This window comes from Podarcis cretensis (genome assembly GCF_951804945.1).
Source record: "Podarcis cretensis genome assembly, chromosome: 2".
Lineage (NCBI taxonomy): Eukaryota > Metazoa > Chordata > Lepidosauria > Squamata > Lacertidae > Podarcis > Podarcis cretensis.
In genome coordinates, this window is record NC_137171.1 from 54041378 (window position 1) to 54063920 (window position 22543).

Consider the following 22543-nt stretch of genomic DNA (forward strand, 5'->3'; position numbering starts at 1 on the left):
ACCAGGACATTTATTTATTTGCTACATTTAAGTACCACCCTTTCTGTAAAACAAGTCAAGGTGGTTTACATTTTATAATAACAAAGGTAAAATCAAAGTCCCCTGATTCAAAAGTAAAAGAAGTAAATTTAGGTACTGACACTTTCATATGGTCACATCATGACCCAGTGTGGAGTGGTCACTGCAGGAGAGATGTGGAGCCAGTAGAAGGGACATACTGTCTCCCTCTGATTTTTTAAAACCTTTAAATATTATAAAATGTGTAATAAAGAGGAAAAAAAGTTCATCAAATACAATATTTGTAAGCAGTGCTTTGTTTTTGTTTTTTGGCAAAAATAATAATGAGGTGCTGATACTCATATATTGATTTAAAAAGATGCTGTGTTTAGAGTAATAATTCCACCAGAGTTCATTCTCACAACTATTTTCAGCCAGACAAGGATGAGGAGTCCTCACAAACACTGTGATTTACAAGTATCTTTTTAAAAAGTATCCTAAAACATCTGGCCATTATGTTCCTGAAACAGTTTAAAGATGTTTTGAATTAGTATTGTATTTATGCCAGTTTTGGCCTATTCCTGGCAACTGTAAATTGCTGAGTTTAAGTATGCCAGTTTGAAGGGCCTATGGTTAGCAGCCAGTCTTTATAATTTATGTAATATTCCCTTCAAAACAACAGGAGGGTGACCTCATCCATTGCGAATCAGCCAAATGTGAGTTGTAAGGCAGAGGCTATTCAACAGGGAATATCATCACTACATAAACAGTTAAATCATTCAGAAAGGATAAGAAAATACTGTAGTTCACTTCTGACAGAAACATGTCCAGTTGTCATAATTAAACGGGGGGGGGGGGGCATTTGAGTAATTTTAATCAATAAATTAAAAATTGCAGCAGCTTCAACTTTTAATCAACTTAATCCAAAGATTAATCCATAGATCAATCAACTAAAGCATTATAAACATTGATTTATGAAAAGCTATATGAACACTTGTTTATGTGTAATGAATTGGTTACTTGAACTGATATTTTCCTTGCATTTAAGAATCACACTCATTGCACTTAAGAATCAGCTTTCTGGATCAGAGCAAAGATAATTCTTTTTCCAGTAGTGGCCAGCTATTTCCTGCTATGTGCCACCAGCATCTAATAGCAATGTGAATTGCCTTTGAACATAGAGGTTTAATTATTAGCTATTGTACATGATAGCCTCTAATAGATCAGTGGTGGTGTGTGTATATGTGTCACAACAGAGGGGAGGGGAAAGGAAGAAGCAAGAGTCGCATACAGCAGAGAGAGGGGATAGCTAGCCCCTTTAAATCTAAGACTAAACATTGATTTTATTCTAAAAACAACAATTCAGCTATTATTTTGTTGCACTTTTTTATATAAGATGGAACAGAAATTATTGTGTCTGCGTTACTATTCCAATGAAGAGAGGCTGTGATAAAGAATGTGACTGCTGGCCTCCTGACTCCACAATGATGCTGCCAATGATGTATTGGGAGCTGACTCCGATTGCACCATTTTCGAAATAGCCTCAGATGGCACGAAGAAAGCAGACAGAAAGGCAATTCACAATGTGGGCATAATGTTGCTACTTTCCCAGGGAGCTAGGTTATATCTTTGCATTGCAGAATGATTCCAGGTGAGTACACATTTTTCCTTCATTTTATTCAGAACAAGGCAGTGACTACACATAGATCTGCATTTGTTAATTAAAAAAAAACCTTGAACCTCTTTCTCATTTTATATCTCTCATTTTTTTGATGGGGCGACGTGTCTATCTGCAGGATTTGAGAACCTCATGCAAGATGTGCTGTGGTGCTTCAGTCAAGTGAAAGGAACTATTGACACAGGGGTCACAGAAGGTGGGTTTACTTTTCCTTTTGTTCTTGAAATGAAAAGGAACTTGTTTTCTTGCGCTAACTGCTTAGTCAATGATGACTTTGTTCCAGCTCTTCTTGTGGTGATAACTTATACTGCAAACAGGTAGCAATGATGTGTCTTTTTTTAAAGGTATGTTTTAAGGAGGCCTTAATTAACTGTCACTAAAATGGGAGCATGAACCTTTCTGCAAATGCAGAAATCCTTCTCCTCACATTCTTTTTTTTTTTTTTGAGGGGGATAATTTACTTCTTTTTCTTCATGTTGACTATATTAGCATATTAACTACTGCACTGTATACAATTTATTGCATTTCTTATCATAAGATATGGAAAAGAGAGAGTACTAAAAAGTGATCAGGAATGATGGGCATTGCAGCACTCAATGATCTATTTGTTCCTAGTAGTTCTGGGACATTTTACAGTCAAATCATGTCCCTGTCTCCTTCTGTCTACTCACAATAAAAGCGGAATATGCCGCCTGCCGTTTTGGGAACAAACTTGAAGGGATAACTGTTCTGGTCTTTGCACCCCGCCCTTTAAACAACTGATGAAATATATGCTCCTGAAATGGAGAAAGTTTCTACCAGCCAGATCCCACATGGGTATACATTCCAGATGATTTGCAGGGCAAGGGAGGCTTTCCTTCACAATACACTCAGAAGTTTCTTTTTTTCCAGAACCAACTCTTTCTTGCATTAACTCTTTCTACCTCAACCTGTCTCCTAACCTGTTTCCCTACCTATCTCCCAACCTCTATTCCAACCCACTTCAACCAACCCTTTCTCAAATCCTCTCCTTTTAAACTCTCCTTCCTGGAACCATAGCCAATCAGAGGCTGCCATTTATTAACCATTTGCTGGCAGCGAAAGAAGGGGGGTGGACACTTGTTAATCCAACCAGTCCAGCAAAAACAACTTTTCCGTCACATGTCCCACCCCTCATTGCATAAGCGAGGTTGCATACACCAGCCTCCACGCAGCAATGGGCAGGAACTAAAAAACCCTTTGGGGGTTTGTTTCAATTTTCAAATACACTTTAAACCACATTACAAACTTTTGCATCTCAAATAAACATATATCCTGGCACCACCTGTTTGTCCCTTTATCTATCTAAAGGTTTTGTGACAGGGCATCCGCAATTGCCTTATCCTTCCCTCTGCCCTGTTCATAATAAGGTTTAAGCATGTTTACTTGGAAAACTTCACAATGTCCACCTTCCAAGTTTAAACCAACCACATAGTCTACATAGGGGAGTCTACCAACGACATGGAAGGCTTTGACTTTGTTCTGCGGTCAGACCAAAGTGCACTTTCATTCTCTCTTTAAATGTGAGGTAATCAGAGGTTTCATCCTCTCTGAGATCTGAGTATATTTCACTCAAAATTCCATATATCTGAGGGCGCAAGTACAGCATCCAGTTTCCCTCAGGAATGTTTAAGTCTTTACAAGTCCGTTCAAAACTAAATAGGAATGCCTGCACACCATCACCTTTTACATACTTTGGAAACCTCTTTATATTAGCTGAGGAAAAATCCCCACCCTCCAACATGGGTTGCGGCAGTTCTGCTCTCAGCTTAATTTCCTCCATTTTTAAAAGAAACATATCTTTTTCAAGGGCCATCTTGGCCTCTCTTTCTCTGTATTCCTGGGCTAATCTGGCATCTCTTTCTTTCTCTTTTTCCTCATGAGCTAGTCTGCTCTCTCTCTCTGCCATATCTCTCTCAGTCTGTTTCTGTGCTAGCTGAATGTCAGCTGTCTTTTGTTTTTCTTTCTCTGCTTCAACTTTAGCCATTTCTAATCTTAGTCTCATCATCTCTAATTCAGTACTGTATTAGGATTTTCCTCAGATGCAGCAGCTCCCAGCACTGGGTCATCCTGAGTCTCTTTGGCTTGGCGCTTGCTGGTTATTTTCTGACAGAATTTTTTTCTCCTTTTAATAAAATAACTTCACTACTTTATTGTTATGTATTGGGTTTAACACATTTTATGTTACAAGGCGTGTTCTAACCAATCGTATAAGCGTTGGTAGATGAACATTCTAATGGCAAGCAAGCGCATGCACTTTCAACTGTCAACGGTCAGTTCATGCTCAACATTATTATTGTGTCATCCAGTCAGTTCGATTCTTGTTTTCCTATGAGTGAGCTGTTGTCACTCCCAAATGTTGAATAAACGTAGTTGAGGAACTTATACTGCCTTGGGCTTCTGACTTTTCCCAAATATTTAACATTTATTAAACTGGTTGTTCTATATCTCTGGGTATGTTTCTGTGTGGGTTTTAACTTCGGATCATGGCGCTGCCACCAATTAATATGCAACAACTCTTTTCTCTCTCACGCTGTTGGGCCCGCTCTCACTTAAATAAATTGCCCCCATCTCACCGAACAGCACTTTATCCGAAGGTTTCTTTTCCTTTCCTCTTAAAATTCTAGCCCAGAGTATCCTGTGGGGGAACTTTGTGAGGGAATATTTAGTCAGTTGGAGTCTCAGCCAGGTTTTCTTTAAATAAACAAAAAAAGATTTATTTAAGGCAAGATAGTATATAACACGGACGCAGGTGGCACTGTGGGTTAAAGCCTCAGCGCCTAGGACTTGCCGATCGAAAGGTCGGCGGTTCGAATCCCTGCGGCGGGGTGCGCTCCCGCTGCTCGGTCCCAGCGCCTGCCAACCTAGCAGTTCGAAAGCACCTCCGGGTGCAAGTAGATAAATAGGGACCGCTTACCAGCGGGAAGGTAAACGGCGTTTCCGTGTGCGGCTCTGGCTCTGGCTCTGGCCAGAGCAGCGATGTCACGCTGGCCACGTGACCCGGAAGTGTCTCCGGACAGCGCTGGCCCCTGGCCTCTTAAGTGAGATGGGCGCACAACCCCAGAGTCTGTCAAGACTGGCCCGTACGGGCAGGGGTACCTTTACCTAGTATATAACACAAATGGCTTGAATTTAGGTTATTTCAGGCATACAATATGATTATACTTTAATTTGTTATCAGTTGTATTTGCGTTATAGGTTTGGTTCCTTTATACGGTGATACTTTCTTTCACTTATACACACCCTTTAACAATCGTGCTCCTGAGGTACCTTAAGCAATAGACCAAAGGGCTCTCCACACCCCCTCCCTTCACTGGGTTTGGGAGATTCTTCTTTTCCTCAGAAGAATCTCTCCCCTCCAGACTAGATTTGAGTCCCAAGTAGGTTGTTCCTTTCCAGCTCCTACTTCCTGGCTCAGCCTCTGCTTCCTAGTAAAATTCTGGTCTATTCCTCCCACAGGACACCACACTCTGTCCTTCACAATACACTCAGAGTGAAAGTTGGTTTTTTCCAGAACGAACTCTTTCTACCTCAACTTGTCTCCCTACCTATCTCCCATCCTCAATTCCAACCCACTTCAACCAACCTTCTCAACCAACCAACCGTCTCTCAAATCCTCTCCTTTTAAACTCTCCCTCCTGGAACCACAGCCAATCAGAGGTTGCCGTTCATTAACCATTTGCTGGCAGGGAAAGAAAGAAAGAACACTTGTTGATCCAACCGGTCCAGCAAAACCAACTTTTTCATCACAATGGCCCTTCTCATCTCCTCTGTTGCAGGCCTAAAGTGGTGAGAGCTAGAAGTTGAAATTAGGTTTCTCTTACTGCTGGCTTGCTGGAGTTTGAGGAAGGCCACCTTTTTTGGCACACAGTTTCTACTTGCATTACGGAGGACAAGAATGTTAATCAATGTATATCATTTACCACAGGCTATACATCTCTATTAATTTTGGGTGGAATTCAACATTGCTGTAAGGCCATTTTCCCATCAGCACAGGCATTTCTGCTTGCCCGACTTAATAATCCCCCTCTGTGTGCTGTTCTGGGGGTTCTTCCAATCCCCAAGAGCTGACTTGAAGGGTGCAGGGGGGAAGACAGGGGGAGCTCTATTGCACTATGGGAACTCATTGTACTTGTTACTGCTAGCACACCTATTCAGTGCTCCATGACATGTTTGGACAACTGGGGCACAAATAAAACTATTATAAGTAAGACTAGGTATGCACCTTCTAGAGTACTGGGGATCCAAGCCAGAGGTATTTGACCCTACTGTATTCCCCTGCTGCTGTTTTGTGTTTTCCACTGGATGTCTTTGATTTCCTACTTTCAGTTTCCAGGGTGGAGGGGAGGCCTCACTCTGCACATTTGTTATGAGTTTAGGGGATGAGTCCTTCCCCCAATTTCACCCACAGCTCAGAGAATCCTGGGATGATTTTATGTTGTTTGAGCCATTGCATTTCTATTGTCCTAATATTGGGCACATGAGGCAAGTCAGCACCATGGAAAGTTCCAAAGGCTATAAAGGGGCAAGCCCCTGGCTTGGAAACTGAGCACTTCTTTCTGACAAATCCTTCCAGGCATGTTGCCTGCATTGATGGGTTGGCATGAAGATGCAAGTTCTTTGAGTGAAGGGGATTAATTCCTCAGGCAGGGCAGGATCCGAAGGTAGGGACTCAGGCCTGTTTGGTCCAGATGCTAGCATTAGATTTTTCCTCCCATGCTGCTGCTTTGAAGGATCCAGCCACACCTCCATTGGAGTCAGATCCTAGCCTGCTTTCTCAAAATGGGGTCCCATTCTGCTTAGGGTTCAAAAGCTCTCTGAAGATACCTGCAACAAGCTTCCACTATTCCAACAGTTGCATGGGGTCCTTTGTTCCACAACTTTTAAACTCTGCCATCTGCTAGTGTAAGGGCTCTTGTGTTAGCAGACAACCCTTCATTTTTTAGTGATTTCTGGATGCTATTGTATACTGTATATGTATACAACTTTGTAACATATTACTGACAGCTGGGAATCAATTTAAAATCTTGGGTACCTTGGATATCTGACTCTACAATATCATTGGATTTGGCTGTGAGCCCAACTTCATTGGCTTCTTTTTATGCTGCTTGCTAATTGCTTTCACAGTTTGCACTCTGCCGTTTGCATAGAGAGTAAAGTGCTATTAGTTAATGCAACCTAAAATTTCAGCCTAAATAATTAAGTAAGAGCCAGCTACCATGAGACTATGGCTATTTTTGTGAATATGATTTTAAAGTAGAGTGAATTTACTCCAAGGGAAAACTAAACCACCAATTATATATACTGTAGCTTGGGGTGGAGGGAGAGGACAGGCAATGTTTAGGGGAGCAGATTTAAATCAATAAATGTGTTCTAGGGTAGACCAAAAACCATGGGTGTAGCCAAGGGGGACAGGGGGCAGCTGCACCCCTAAATCAAGTAAATCAATAAAAATACTTGACTGAGGTTCTCCCCAACAAAAAAACCCCATAAATCCTGGCTACGCCCATGCCACCCCCACCCCCCATATATTTCAGGTTAAAGCTAAACCCAAACCATTTCAGTATTGATCTGGAACAATTATTGAGATCCTGTGTCTTGGAAACCAACCCTTTATTTATTTATTTATTTTTATTTATTCATATTACTCTTGAAGACAAATGTACATATTTTTCGTTATGCTTTCTTTCAATACTACTTCCTCTTCTAATCCAGTTTCCAAAGAGATATTTCAACCAATTTCCCCCAAACAATGGCATAAACAATGTCTTAGGTAAGTCCTTCTTAGCACTTTCCATTTATCAAATACAGTAGGTAATTTCAAAGCTGACCGTGCTAAACAAATGAGATTCAAGCAGTGATAATTTCCTTGAATTGATATTACACATTTATTTGTCAGGAAAGCTGGAGGCAATGCTTTGAGTAGTACTAAAAAAGGAAAAAGAGATTGAATGAATATAATTTCATATCCAGGTGTATATAAAATATTTAAGATAATCTGTGTGAAGTACTAAGTGCCAATTCAAGATGCATTAATACTTGGTTTATTGCATACTTGTTCTTTAAATCACATTTCTACTTATGCACGCGGCTACTAAGCACATTCCTGTTTGTGTCAAGAAAACCCAGAAGATGTTCAACCAGCATGTCCTGGATCTGAACTGTAGTATTCAAGAGGGTGATAAGTTCCTTAGGGTCAAACTAGATGCAATATTAACTGTATGTAAGCAATTAGCATGCATGGTTCTGAAATTTTAAATTTCTGCAATGAGAAAGGAGAAGCAGGTTTGCAACTATGGCACATTGTGATGGGAATAGCCTCCCCTCACCCCAACATCACCCCCAAAGCCATTAGAACCAGGAAGAGAAGTCCCATGGGCATACTGATCTTTCTGAGCAAATACCAGGGATAAACCAATGTAATTGCGATAAAATCCTTTCTAGACTCTTTAAAACAATCTAGTGCAGTGGCTTAGAATGTGAGCCTTTGACACCATGGAGTCATTCAGTCATTCCCTTGCCTCAACCTCCTTAGGTAGCAAGTAACAAACTTTCAGCTTCCACTGTCTCATATGTACTATGGAAGTAATATCACTGACTCACCTGGGTGTGAAGATTATTTAAGAAAATACAGTCGTACCTCAGAAGTTAAACGCCTTGCGACTCAAACGTTCTGGCTCCCGAATGCCGCAAACCCGGAAGTGAGTGTTCTGGTTTGCAAACGTTCTTTGGAACTGGAGCTTCCTGCAGCCAATCGGAAGCCGTGCCTTGGTTTCCAAACGTTTTGGAAGTTGAACGGACTTCTGGAACAGATTCTGTTCGACTTCCGAGGTACGACTGTATATGCAATGGATGCAATGGATGTGAGAAAGGCACTATATAGAGGTTAAATATTATCCCCCCCCCCGCTCTTATTTCTTCTATGCTGTGTAAATATTAGCACAAAACTGTGATGCTAAAAGTAATTGAAACTGCAATCCCTATGTACATTTCTGCAAAGACAAGGTGGAAGCTGGTTATAACATTTGACCAAAGTCTACTGTAGACCCTTGATTTTAAGTTTCTTCCGTCTCCTGAAGCCCAACCCTATTCATGTTACCTGGAAGGTAAGTATCACCGGTTCCAAGGGAACAAGTCACAAAGGACTTAATTTTGAGCATGCATGGCTAGATATGCACTGTTCGTTAGCTGTCCTGCGACACTTTCCTAGGAGTAAACCTCATGAAATACTGTAGGGCTTACTTCTGAGTAAACATACAGGAGCTCGCGCTGCACAGCTGCAGTCCTCTGTGCCCTAACTTGGAAACAGGCCCTACTTTACATCCATGAACTCAGATTCTCCAGTTCCCTCCCGAAAATCTAAACAACTTCTACCGGTAGCCATGTTGTGCTATGAGCCATTCCAGCACCACCACCCCAAAATATAAGGGGAGCGGTGGGAAGGGCGGGCAGCTCCTTCTCGACCAGTCAAGCACCTTTAAACGTGCGGAGGAATTTCCCTTTCTGTAACAGGTCCCCCCCTTCCCCTGCGGAGGAAACGTCTTTTGATGCCCAGGGCTCTCCGCAGAGTCCGGGACGCGATTCCGCGCCCTGCTGAGCAGAGCGAGGCGCGAGACGCTCTCCCGCCACCTCGCGCGTGTGTTTACAGGCGGGAGGGTCTTAGTCAGCAAATCCTGCTCCGATGCGCTGCAGCCAATGAGGAGCCTCGCTCGGCCCGCTCGCCGGGGGGCTCCGGAGTTGGCGCTGCTGGGCGCGGGCAGAAATGCGAGGCGGCTCTCGCGGGCGCTGATGGCAAAATGGGGTCCGGCCGCCGCCACCGCCGCCGCCGAGGCGCTTTCGCTCCCGCCGCCCTGCAGCTCCGCCGGGAGGGCTGCCGCGCTGCGCCGTCGTCCACCATGTAGCCTCCCTGGCCAGCCTGAGGATCCCTCCTCCTCCTCCTCCTCCTCATGGATTGAGGAGGCTGCGTTCAGCCCTCATTTCTTCATATTTGTCGCCGGAAGATGAAATGCTTCTCCCGTTACCTGCCTTACCTCTTCAGACCTCCCAACACCATCCTGTCTTCCAGCTGTCACACGGAAGGTACAGGTCGGAGAGGAGCGCCGGCGGGATGGTGGGTGGGACGCCAGGTGCGGATCAGAGCCGAGGGGAGGGGAAAGAGGGAAAGTGGGAGGAGAGCCTGCCCCCCCCCGCTCCGTTCCCCCTTCCTCCCTGTCTCTGCTGACATTGCCTTTTGCAGCCAGTGCGTGCGAGGGGGGGGGGGGGGCGTGTGCCAGCAAAAAAGCTTGCCTTGCGACAAGATTTGAGGAATCGGTGGGGCCTGGGTGGGGGGCGGCCCGATATTCCCGGCGAGTCAGCCATTTATCAAGGAGAATGGTGCAAAACATTACAGCATCGGAAAGGGCTTCTGGACTGCAGGACTACGATCCCCCACACCTTAGTTACTTCCTTTGCAGGCCGGGTTTCCATCGAAAACATATCGTGCAAATCTGTTTACAGATTGGGGAGAGGGTGGGAGGTTAGCTGTGCAGATCAGGTATATGCAATCTGTTTTGCCAAGGTTTCAACTTGAGAAGACTGGAAGGGAAAGTAATGTTCAGGATTCTGGAGCCTGGGAGAATGCTAGGAACTTTTGCCATTCTGGGGCAAGTTTCTCTACTACTAGTTTGCATGATCTGCTGTCAGAAATTTTTATGAATTGCCATTGATGCCACACTCTAATAACTGATATAGATGTACAGGAAGTAATCATGGAGGTAGTCAGGATTTTTGTTTGGAAGGGGCAGAAGTTTGCTATCTATTTTTGAGTTTGCTATGTATTTTTATTGATTATGGGGTGAGCAGCTGCTCCTCTCTGCCCCCCCCCTACACCCATTGAAGTAATACTGAGACTGTCATACTATATAAAGATAGAAGGGGGAGAATCACATTTTCTTTAGTCATAATAGAAGGTGCTTGCAAGAAGAATCTAAGTTCTAAAACTTACAAGCAGTGTTAGAGATTTTTCCCCAGTGTAGATTTTGTTTCTTTCCATGTAGCAGAGAGTAGAAACCATCCCTATGAGAGCTTTAAATGAGTGTTTAAGTATTGCGGAGATTGATGCTGTCAAGACAGGAATGCAAGCAGACCATAGCATATAATTACAGCTAATTAAATGTTAAAGCAGCAATAAGTAGAACTAGGAGCACAATCCAATAGTGAGTTGTCTTTAATCTTTACATCTAAAGCCACTTTAGTTTAGCTTGGTAATTTATGACTAGAAGATGGAAGTAAATGATAGGCAATAGATCGGCCTCTAATTGTCCCCATATCGGCTATCCAAGTATTTAATTTTTTTTAAGTGTTTGAGCAGGTTACTTGGGTCACATGGGGCATCATTCTAATCCAATAAACTGTTTTTATAGTGGGGAACCTTTTTTCAGCCCGAGGGCAGCGTTCCTTCTTGATGACATTAGGGGGAGGTGCATGCCAGTCGTGGGCAGGCCTAGAAGCCAAATGTGATTGAGGCAAAGGATGTGATGGATTTTTGACCAGTAGGCTGAATTCTAGCCACACAGGTTTCTCTATCCCCCAACACACATTTATTTATTTAACAAAAGTTAACATTCTGAAACATAAAAACTACCTCAGCTTGGTAGGCTTGTCGAAACAAGCATGTTTTTAACATCGTGCAGTGAAGGTGCCTGCTTGCTCTCAATTAGGCAGGGAGTTCCGCTGCCACACAAAGCGACCCAAGTTCTTACAAATGTGGAACGGATATTATGTGGCTCGCAGATCAACAACCATTGCAGATCTCTGAGCACAGGTGTTGCAGTAGTGTAGCTAGGAGAGGCGAGGGTGGGGTGCTCTCGGCAGCACTTATCTTTGGGGGTGGCACACTAGAGCCCAAGGTGGCGTGCAAGCCCCAAGCACCCCGGAGCCCAGCGCACCGCTCCCAAAAGCAGCATGGCTCACAGTGGCCAGAGGGTGGCCAGCAAGGATGCAAGCAGCATGCGCTGACTCTGTGAGCGGAGCTGGGCCTGCATCATGCCCGAGCTACCACGTTTCTCCCGGGTGCCCTCCCCCCCCCTTTTTTGCAGCCATTTATCTTATGCTTAAGAGAAGCTTTCCCATTCTTTCAGAATTCTTAAATGAGACCTTCCCTGAGGTTCTGCACTATGTAAATTAGTTTATAATTGATTAATCAATTCAGTTGTTAAAAGCAGGAGCGCTAATCAACTCCATCATCTTTAATCAGATCCTAAAAACAAAAATGACCTTAAAATGATACCCAATTTTCTTCAGATAGTACATTCTGTTTTGTTCCCAAACCATTTTTCAGAATGATCATCTTATGTTGCGTTCTAGGCATATCCAGTCTAAAAACATTGTTCATTCTTGGTTAGACAAGCATACCCAGATGCTTAGAAAATTGAAGTAATTTTAATCTGTTTTAGTGCAGAGAGATATACTGTAGTCCAGCAACAGCTGGGGAGTAACACATTCCTCATCCCTGCTGCATTGTTTTTCTTGTTTACCAGTAAAGATTTGGAATCAACCAAACATTTATTAGATTTTTTTAAGCTCAGGAAGTTTGGTGAGTCATTTGGATGAGACTGTTAGACACCAAGGTCATTGTGGTTGCTCATGTATGGAAGGATTCATATAATGACTTTAGGACAAACAGAAAACTGGCAGTCTGTGTATTCCATAGTTTAGAGAAATAAATGTTTCAAGTTGATATGTTAGGTAACGTGTGCCATACAAAACCAAGGGAATTCTGGAAGAAGAGCTTAGCCGTCTGATGGTTTCTTAATAAGGGGGCGGGACCTTTTGTTTAATTCTTTCATCTCACTCGCTAAGTCGGTATTTATAAACTCAGATATTGTAAGCAAAGTGATACCAGGCTGAACTATGAAGTGACATGTTTGCATGGCTTTGATGGCAGCTCTTACCAATCTCTGTAGACCTAATTAAAGGCATATAATGATGACTTCCCTTCCCCAAGCCATGGCATGAGTGGAAAATGTACTTTCAGAAGAATATACCAGCCCAACAGATTGGAGGAGATATCATATTCATGTAGATATGGAGAACATAATAATACCCTTATTGGTCTTTGCATTATTACAGTAATATAAAAATGACATCCGTTAAAACAAGTAATATTCTATGTGTCCACACTGCTTAATTATCTAAATAAGAAAATGGAGGTGGAAAGAGACCACCAACACCCGGTGCTTACATCAGTCCTGCCCTATGAGTTTGGCCTTTGCCTTTTGTTCATGCCAGAAGAGATATACAACATGGTAATCGCTTGATTTGCTTGTGATCACCTATTTGGTTAGTAAGTCCTTTTGAATCCTTTGTGGCATCATTTTGGATAAGCATGGCTAGGACTGGGTTTCCTGTATCCTAAGATAATGCCAAGATAATACAGGGAATAAATGGATTCACTTTCAGCTCTTTTTATACCTCTGAAGTTTTTATCACAGCAGCTTAAAATAGCTTTCAGGTTATCCTTAAATGCACAAAATGTGCTTCTTTTGCTTTTGTGTGTGCAAAATGCAAAGGAGCGAAATGAAAGGTAATCAAAAAGGCACATGGTGTTTAATGCTTTCCTAGGACTAGTTTAAGCCCCACTGAGAACAGTGGGACTTCTGTAGGTTTAGGGTGATACAAAAGTAGAATACTGTACAAAATATAAAGCAAATCTAGAGATAAAGCAACAGCAAACCAAATTACACCCAGAAACGAGCACTTTCAATTCCCATATTTATAATTCTCCCATTGATCCCAATGCAAGTATACAAGGACATTCCTTTGGCTGGATCATGGCCATTAATAATACCAAATTGCTTTTTACATACAGGTTTTATCAACAGTCATAATTTTATTTTCTATAACGTGTCTTGAACCACAGCATGAAAATGAACTGTAAGCATTAAATCAATTTCGTGTCAGATTAAACCCGGGATTTAGAAAAATATGCTGTATTTATTTTCAGTAAGAGCCTGACCTCTCCAAGGGTAAAAAGCACATTATGAACACAGTGCAGAATAGGACCTGAGGACATAAACCATCCAAAGTGCAGTTTTTACCTGAAGGTCAGTGAGGTTTACTTCTGAATAAACATGCCTAGGCTCGCCTACACAAATTCCACTTATTTCAATGAAAGAGATTTACAGGGCAATTATAGGCAAGCGTACACTGTAATACCTAATAAAGGTTTGGTGAAGTAAGCAAGTAAGGCATGTGTACAGCAGTCAGAAATAAAATCTACTAAGCTCAATAGGTTTTACTCTCAGGTATAGGTGGGACGTGGGTGGCGCTGTGGGTGAAACTACTGTGCCCCTTGGGCTTGCTGATCAGAAGGTCGGTGGTTCGAATCCCCGCAGCGGGGTGAGCTCCCATTGCTCGGTCCCTGCTCCTGTCAACCTAGCATTTCGAAAGCACAAAGTGCAAGTAGATAAATAGGTACCGCTCCGGCGGGAAGGTAAATGGCGTTTCCGTGTGCTGCTCTGGTTCGCCAGAAGCGGCTTAGTCCTGCTGGCCACATGACCCGGCAGCTGTATGCTGGCTCCCTTGGCCAGTAAAGTGAGATGAGCGCCACAACCCCAGAGTCATTTGCGACTGGACTTAACTGCCAGGGGTCCCTTTACCTTTACATGGTTTGCGAGAAGCAGCTTAGTCATGCTGGCCACATGACCCGGAAGCTGTATGCCGGCTCCTTCAGCCAATAAAGCGAGATGAGCGCCGCAACCCCAGAGTTGGCCACGACTGGACCTAATGGTCAAGGGTCCCTTTACCTTTACCTTATAGGTGGGTTATAGGATTGCTGCCCTTAGCATATGCTTAATTCTCAGTTGAAATGAGTGGGACAAAACTGATTAACTGCAACTGGAATTGTCACCAAGTCTTTGAACAACTAGATTTATATTACAAATGCTATTGCTGTGGCCATTACCTTAAACTGAAGACAGGTGTCTAGTAGCTCCTCAGCTAGAACTGGCTTCCAGTTTTAGGTTTATTCATTTAGTGGCTTTATATACCACTGTTTGACTGGCAGCTCACAACATTTATAAATGCAATGGGCACATGAAGAACAACCACAACTGAAGCCAGCCCAGCAGCAAGTGTCTGGTGCCGTCTTCTGCCTCCCACTCTGTTGTGTTCGTTCCCACTTAGCTTATCTGACCTCTGGGTTTCCTACCAATTTTAAATCGAGGTGCGTTAAACATTTGGTTTGAAAGGGAAGGCTTTTCAAAAGTTTTGTGAGAGATGGAAGGAAAGTTCACGCAACATTAGAAGAGTAGAATAGAGCCTCCCCTCACCATCCCAAAGAGAGAAACTTTTAATTCAGCAGTCCTGCTTACTTTGCCCAACCAATTGTCTCTGCATCTGATAAATGTTCCCTAATAAGGTATCCAGTAGGCAGTCCTGATGTAAATATAGCTTCAGTTGGTGGAGGTGTTTCAGGAATTTATTCCAGTTTGTAGCTGCCTGCCCCCAGAAGCCTCAGAGTGGGTAACAGTACAGTCATACCTCATGTTACGTTTGCTTCATGTTACGTTCTTTCAGGATATGTCCCGCGGTGACCTGGAAGTACCGGAAAGTGTTACTTCTGGGTTTTGCCGCTTGTGCATGCGCAGACGTGCAAAATGACATCACGCGCATGTGCAGAAACGGCGAATCGCAACCCGCGCGTGCGCAGATGTGCCACTGTGGGTTGTACTCTTTTCATGTTGCGAATGGGCCTCTGGAAAGAATCCCATTCGCAACCAGAGGTACCACTGTCTTAAAAATTCAATTAATGTAAAAACAAACCTTAATAACTTGAATTATAGAATCTATGTTAAAATAAAATGTGTGTAAAATGTTGCTTGCTTTTGTTATTCCTAGCCAGTGATTTCTCTCTGCCCTACCCCCTGCATTGAATAGAGAGGTCTTGTAGTGCTTTTCAGGAAATTCCTGTCAGCTTAGATGAGGAAGTCTATTCCAGAACTAGGAAGATGCCATCAAAGTATGCTGATGCCACTTTAACAATGAACAGTCAAAGAGATATCCATAAACTTGGTTTCCCTCATCTTTCACTAGAACTAACTGCCAGAGTAAATCCCACTATATATTCATTTTATTATTTCAATCTGGTGCACCTGGAAAGAGGGCCAGAATAGCACAGTGTAACTCTAAAATCCTTTGTCAGCATACCTATCCAAATACTGAGCTATGGAGTAAGCCAGAGACTTTGGACCATAGAGACTGGGGTGAGTCAGTCAAGGAAGGGAGAAATACTAGAGTGATATACGTTTTAAAACAGCACCAGAGAGCCAAATGTGTGCAGAGTTCTTAGCGATCAGATCAGATTCTAGCATTCCATGAATGAGTGCATGTTGCTTTTCTAGGATAAAACAGCCAGAGCAAGAGAAGTTTCAAGAAATAAGGAATTACTGGAAATAAGGACCAACTACGGCAGGCCAAAAATGGAACAAAACTAGAGATGGGAACACAGGCTAGTAGGGAGGGACTGCTGTGATGCCTTTTTGCAGCCCATAATGTGGAAGCAAGGATATTCACCCCATCAGGTCCCAAGGAAGAAAGAGACTGGCGTTGTCATCCTATCTGTTCCGGCAGTGCCGACAGAGCTACTGGAGCATTTTATGAGAAGCAAGTGGGGCATGTTCTTGCTAAGCTGCTTGTCAGTTCCAGTAATCTCACTATAAAATATTCTTCCCAGTGTGTTATCTATAGTGTTGCTTTATGCTTGGCAAAAAAACAATTACAACTACTATTTGCGTGTGTTGGCTATTTAAGCCTACAATCATATGCACCACATAGAACTCAGTAGGACTTCTGAGCAGACATGGATAGGATTGTGTTGCTTTGTTCCCCCCCCCCCCCCCATAACCATCAGCCATTGGAGACTGCTGAATAAAGGTTTCAGTTTTTAAGGTAAAATTTAAAAATAAGATTTCCTTATAGTTTTCTAGTGCAGTGGTACCTCGGGTTACATACGCTTCAGGTTACAGACTCCGCTAACCCAGAAATAGTACCTCGGGTTAAGAACTTTGCTTCAGGATGAGAACAGAAATTGTGCTGCGGCGGCACGGCAGCAGGAGGCCCCATTAGCTAAAATGGTGCTTCAGATTAAGAACAGTTTCGGTTAAGAACGGACCTCCGGAACGAATTAAGTACTTAACCCGAGGTACCACTGTATTACTATTTAAAATCAAACCCTCAAGATTTTCCTTAGCTTACAACTGCTGGAAGTGCTATATAGCTTTCTTCCAAAGGGGCAGTTAAGTTAGTAACTAGTGACACTTGAAAAGGGAAAGGTTTACCACCATGGCATAAGATAGCAGTTTTCAACCAGTGTGCCTTGGCACCCTGGGGTGCCTTGAATGAGGGTCAGGGGTGCCGCAGGCAACCCTGGCCTCTGTCCCTCTTTCCTTCCCTCCCTCCTCTGATGCCCTCTCTTGTCTCTGCCACCCAAAGGTTTGCACAGCTGTTTATTGCAGCAGCCCTGGCTATTAGCTCCACAGGCGAATGGTGCCTCTGGAAGGCTCCTCTCTTTGGGGTGGGATGGGGCAGCTCAGAGACCAGGGGTGGCAGCAGCAGCTACACAGAGGACTCCCAAGGAGAGGAGGCTGAGGGAAGACTCCACAAGAGAGGGTATTTGAAAAGGGTGAGAAGCTGCCAGCTCTGCAGACAAGGGGTGACATAACTGGGCTCCTGAGCCCCACAGGGGTGCCGCAGAAAGAATGTAGTTGGTTAAGGGAGCCGTTGAAGGTTGAAAACACCTGGCATAAGCTTTCATGGGTCCCCCTTAGCTTTCTTTTGCAGGTGGCTGTGCAATGAGGGCTGTTGCTGCAATCACATTGAAGCCACAAACCCTGGTGTACAGAGGCTCTCTCCATTAATAATAGACAACACATCCATGTTTGGGAGAGACAAGAACTCCAGACATACGCCGAGAACTAACTGTGCTCCTGACCCAACTGATCATGCCTTTGCTTGGCCATTGCAAGCACACACACCTCAATTTGGTCATTTATTAGCACTGGAAGAGACCTAGGTCTCCCTTCCATCTGGTACTGTCACACCAGTAAACTGATCAGAGTGCATACACAACCATGTATGTAACAACTATTCTTGTACCCAAATGTAAACAAGTTTAAGAACAAAGTGACCCAATCACATTTGCTGTCACTGATAATAGTGTTTTATATGTTGTGGATGGGGAGGGGGGGTGTCAGTCTGAATGATACCCATGAATCCCTTCCAAACCTGTGACCCTGTGTATATTAGTTTAGACTTTAGAATCTGTAAGAGGAACCTGCTGAACCAGTCAGACCAGTTTATTTGTAAGATAATGGATGAATGGCCTGGTGCATTTAACAATATCTTGCTATCTATACCATTATACTTTAATACCTGTAGTGGGGGGGGGGAGAGACTTCACAGCCACATTTCCCATCTCTGAACAGATATGTATGTCTGTTTATTTATTTCATAAAATGTATACACTGCTTAACTCTAAAAAACAACAACAACAACCCTCAAAGCAGTTTACAAAAAATATAAAACAATAAACTTGTGAATAAGAAGAATTAATAACAATTTGTGGACAACATACATTTGATACATTTGATACATTTGATGAAACAGGCTCTAGTCTACAAAACCTTGTTATCCAATAAATGTATTGGTCGTTAAGGTGCTACAATACTCTTTCTTGGTTTTTATATAATCTTCTGTATTCTGATCATGCTTCCTGAAGTTCAGCACATCTCTCTGTATTGTCAAGTTAAGCTGCTCAATACTACAGAAAAATCTGTCCAGAAACTTACAATAGAGTATAGTCTTGTGCTTCATTTTGCCTGTCAAATGTGTCTTTAAAAAACCCAACAACCTTACAGATCAATCAATACAGGCACAGGGGAGCTGGTGGGGAAACTCAAAGACGCACAATAAATGAGAAGCTTTCAGCTGAGATGGTGAGCTGATAAAAGAAATATCCAAGAAATCTGTTTCAGACCTTAAGACAACACAGGCAAGCAGAAGCAGTAAAAAAATTATTTGAGACATAATTGTGTGACCTGAATTGTGCAACCAGTGTGTGACTGCAACTATTTCAGGGTGGAATTCAAACTAGAGGTGCTTAGAAAAGCTGGGACTGCAGAAAGAAGCCTTAACAGAGGAGAGAGTATAAATTGTCTTTCCTGCCCTCTCCATGGCTGCTACCATCACAGACAGCTATTGAATCTGGGTGGGGGAGGGAAGACTAAAACCCCTCTGTTATGTACTGAGTTGAATAGGATCCAAAAGGCAGCAGTCTGATTGGTCCTAGAACAATGCAGCAGTATGATTGGTTGGCAGGAACCACCCAATCATGCTCCAGATAGAAGTGAATCCACAACCTGATTGGCTTATAGTAGAATTCCGGAATTAGCCAATCATATGGCCTCAGCGCCTAGGACTTGCCGATCGAAAGGTCGGCGGTTCGAATCCCTGCGGCGGGGTGCGCTCCCGCTGCTCGGTCCCAGCGCCTGCCAACCTAGCAGTTCGAAAGCACCTCCGGGTGCAAGTAGATAAATAGGGACCGCTTACCAGCGGGAAGGTAAACGGCGTTTCCGTGTGCGGCTCTGGCTCGCCAGAGCAGCGATGTCACGCTGGCCACGTGACCCGGAAGTGTCTCCGGACAGCGCTGGCCCCTGGCCTCTTAAGTGAGATGGGCGCACAACCCCAGAGTCTGTCAAGACTGGCCCGTACGGGCAGGGGTACCTTTACCTTTACCTTATGCAGCCCATTGTGTAAATAATGTATATAAAGCAGATACTTTGAGGGGACTATGAGCTGAATAAAGAGCATGAAATCACTTTGCGACTTTGAGTATATTTCACCCTCAGAGGAGAAAAGGGCATGGATAAGTAGAAATGACTGTGAAGGGGTAAAACCAGCTTGGTAAGACAGGACAAGGACCAGACTGGTAAAGGCAAAGTGAAGAAGGCAGAATAGTCTTTTTTGAGTGTAGTAGGGGATTGAGCTGTGTTTCAGCCATGCCTTTTGTCCCAGAAGCCCTGCTCCCCTCCTCTTAATTGTAAGGATGTGGGGCCAGCCAAACTGGTGCAGTTGTTCAGTCAGGGTTGATGGAACACCACTCTGTGCATGCTGGAGACAGCTGCCTTTCTTAGTACATCACCGTCTAGGATTCAGGCACGACACAAATTAAGTTTGAGGAGTGTGAAATTCGCAAGGGGGAGCACAAACTATGATCTCCCTATCGTGTGAAGAAGTTGGGAAGTTTTTAAGAGTGAAGGCTGGCTCAAAAACAAGATACCGGTAATGCTGGAGAAACATTGAATGGGCCTGTTCTTCACAACAAGTTATAAAATGGTGGTAACATTGGAACTTCCCTGCCTCCTAGTGGAGAAGGGACAGTGTTCATAAGTCATTCATGGTAAAGGAGAGGGATGCAGAAGTGAAATATTGCATCATAGCTCCAGAATGGAAAACAGATGATTTTAATAGGCAATTGTGTTTTATTTATTAATTTATTTATTTAAGGGTGTCTCATTAGATGACACCATCAGCCTCTTTATTAGCCCATTATTATCCAGCTCTACCTGTTAGTACGTTTGCCAACATTTTGATCAAAACCCCATTGCTTCTTTGGGAAACTACAATTTGATTTACAAGATAAATAAAATGTGTAATTGACTCAAGTTGCACCAATATCCAGGCAAATTGCATAAACTGAGACAAACCAGATGTGAATATATGGTCTAATCTAACACTTAAATGCCAGGACTGATTTAATAATTAGTTGGGATCCCCCCACCCCAAAGTCTCTAGCTATATTTTGCTGTCTGCTGGGTTGCACCACTTGATGGCTTACTCTGAAAATACGATGGATACTTTGCTTTCTAGCTCTTGACCAATCTGTGCACACTGGCTGACACCATAAGGCAGAGATGTCCAACTTCCAAGAGACTGCTATCTACTCCCACTATAAAAACATGACCAAATTTGTTGAGCTTTTTTTGGGGAGCCTACACCAAAGTTGTTGAGCTTTTGCTTTTGTTTTTTGGGCGTGGGGATCCATCAGGATCACACAATCGACTGGCATCAACCAGGAACACCCTGCCATAAGGGATCCACCAAGTCAAGCAGCTGCCATTTTCACTTTGCACAGTATGGATAGAGCAGTGTGATAAAAGACATCCAGTGTGCTGTAGTGGTTAGTGGATGTTCAGTACAAAACATCTGGAGGGCAACAGGTTGGGAAAGGCTGGGTCATAATCTTGGATGGTGAGTGGAAAGACTATGAGTTGTATCCAGTGACATCATCGCACAGAGAAGAGAACTTCTGCTCACTCAACAGAATTCCCTTCCCTCTCTTCCCCATGCCTATCCCATAACCCCAAATCTGCTCTGGGAGTCCTTCCAATCCACCAGAGAAGATATGTTTCTCTCTCTCTCTCTCTCTCTCTGTGTGTGTGTGTGTGTGTGTGTGTGCGCAGACTGAACACGGAGAGAAGAGGGAGGGGAAGCTTTATTGCATAAGTGGGCATTATTCCACTCATGCAGTGACTTCATTGGATTCAACTTGGCGAGCTTCGTCCATAAAGCTCACTGGGTGACCTTAGGTCAGTCATTGTCTCTTAGCTTTGCGTACCTCACAGGGTTTTTTGAGCCTCAAATGGGAGGAGAGGGCCATGTTTCCGGCTCCAAGCTCCCTAGGGCAGCCTTTCTCAACCTGTGGGTCCCAAGATGTTGTTGAACTACAACTCCCATCACCCCTAGCTAGCAAGACCAGAGTTCAGGGATGATGGGAGTTGTAGTCCAACAACATCTGGGGACCCGCAGGTTGAGAACTGCGAGGGATAGAAGACTTCTTCTTGTTGTTGATAAAATATGTGATTTGGCAGGCAGCCCTGCTAAACGCAGAAAGAAGCCGGTGATGTGGCTTCCTGACTGTGGCAGACGCACACCATAAGTTCACCTCACAGCACACTTTTGGCTGGCATGTGAACTTTTAGTTCAAGTGCCCTCAGCTGTTCTTCATTTGTCTTCTTAAAAACCATTATTCTTATGAATTGCTTTGATCGTGGAGCGGCAGTTATTTAAATATTTATGGCCATTTTGCTCCAGTACTGAGCAGAAAACACTAGAGGGCAGTTTAATATATGGACGGAAGCCAGTCAGCTGAATGTTTATCTATGTTAGAAAAATATAAATGTTCTTTTAAGGGTTTTAAACAATTGGAGGCATTGGCACCCCAGAATCATTTCTCTGGCATCAACTGTAGCCTTCAAATGGAAACAAGCAATTGATTGTTTTCTGAAGCTCATTTGAGAGCTAGTATTTTTCAGAAGACAGTGCTGAGTGGCACAGCCTCAGATTCTCCTTAGGCCTTGGAAGAATTATTATTATTATTATTATTATTATTATTATTATTATTATTATTTATATATTGAACTTATTATCCCACTCTTCCTCCCAAAGGAGTTTAGGGCAACATACACACCCACAATTAAAAACAAAAACACAAAACCTAAAACAGTTAAATCATTTAAGAAATAGTTACAGTTAAACACACAATTACATCCAGTGATTTCAGAGTTGCCAGGAATAGTATTCTTCAGCCACCAGGCAATATTTAGGTCTTTTGGCTGTGCATGCATGGCCATCATGTGTGTGTGGTAATCTTTATGTACAGATACAAGTTCAGAAGTAATTATTATTTAAATAAAAATACAAGACATCTCATCCTAGTGGGGAAGAGTGCACCCAGTGTGGCTGCTCAGTCTGCTGAATGTAGATGGTGTCCTGAGTTAGCTTTCATTGACCCTGTTTATTTCTGTGAGTACA

The 22543-nt window shown here is 43.2% G+C and overlaps 1 protein-coding gene and 1 long non-coding RNA gene across 4 annotated transcripts in view; both read left to right on the forward strand.

The window, feature by feature from the left end:
* PPP2R2B (protein phosphatase 2 regulatory subunit Bbeta) overlaps positions 1 to 22543 on the forward strand; it is a 260736-nt gene that overhangs the window by 3044 nt on the left and 235149 nt on the right. The window contains exons 1-2 of one of the 3 annotated variants that reach the window (XM_079967973.1): positions 384 to 1648; positions 1794 to 1871. In XM_079967973.1, coding sequence (XP_079824099.1) covers positions 1639 to 1648; positions 1794 to 1871 — 88 coding nt within the window. In that variant the 5' untranslated portion in view covers positions 384 to 1638. Of the gene's footprint in view, positions 1 to 383; positions 1649 to 1793; positions 1872 to 9449; positions 9773 to 22543 lie in introns of those variants that run through there. The other 2 variants (XM_079967972.1, XM_079967975.1) reach the window with 2 other exon arrangements.
* LOC307211418 lies at positions 9784 to 15767 on the forward strand. Its single transcript, XR_013836438.1, has 3 exons — positions 9784 to 10887; positions 13677 to 13776; positions 15572 to 15767. It is a non-coding gene; the product is annotated as an uncharacterized lncRNA (long non-coding RNA).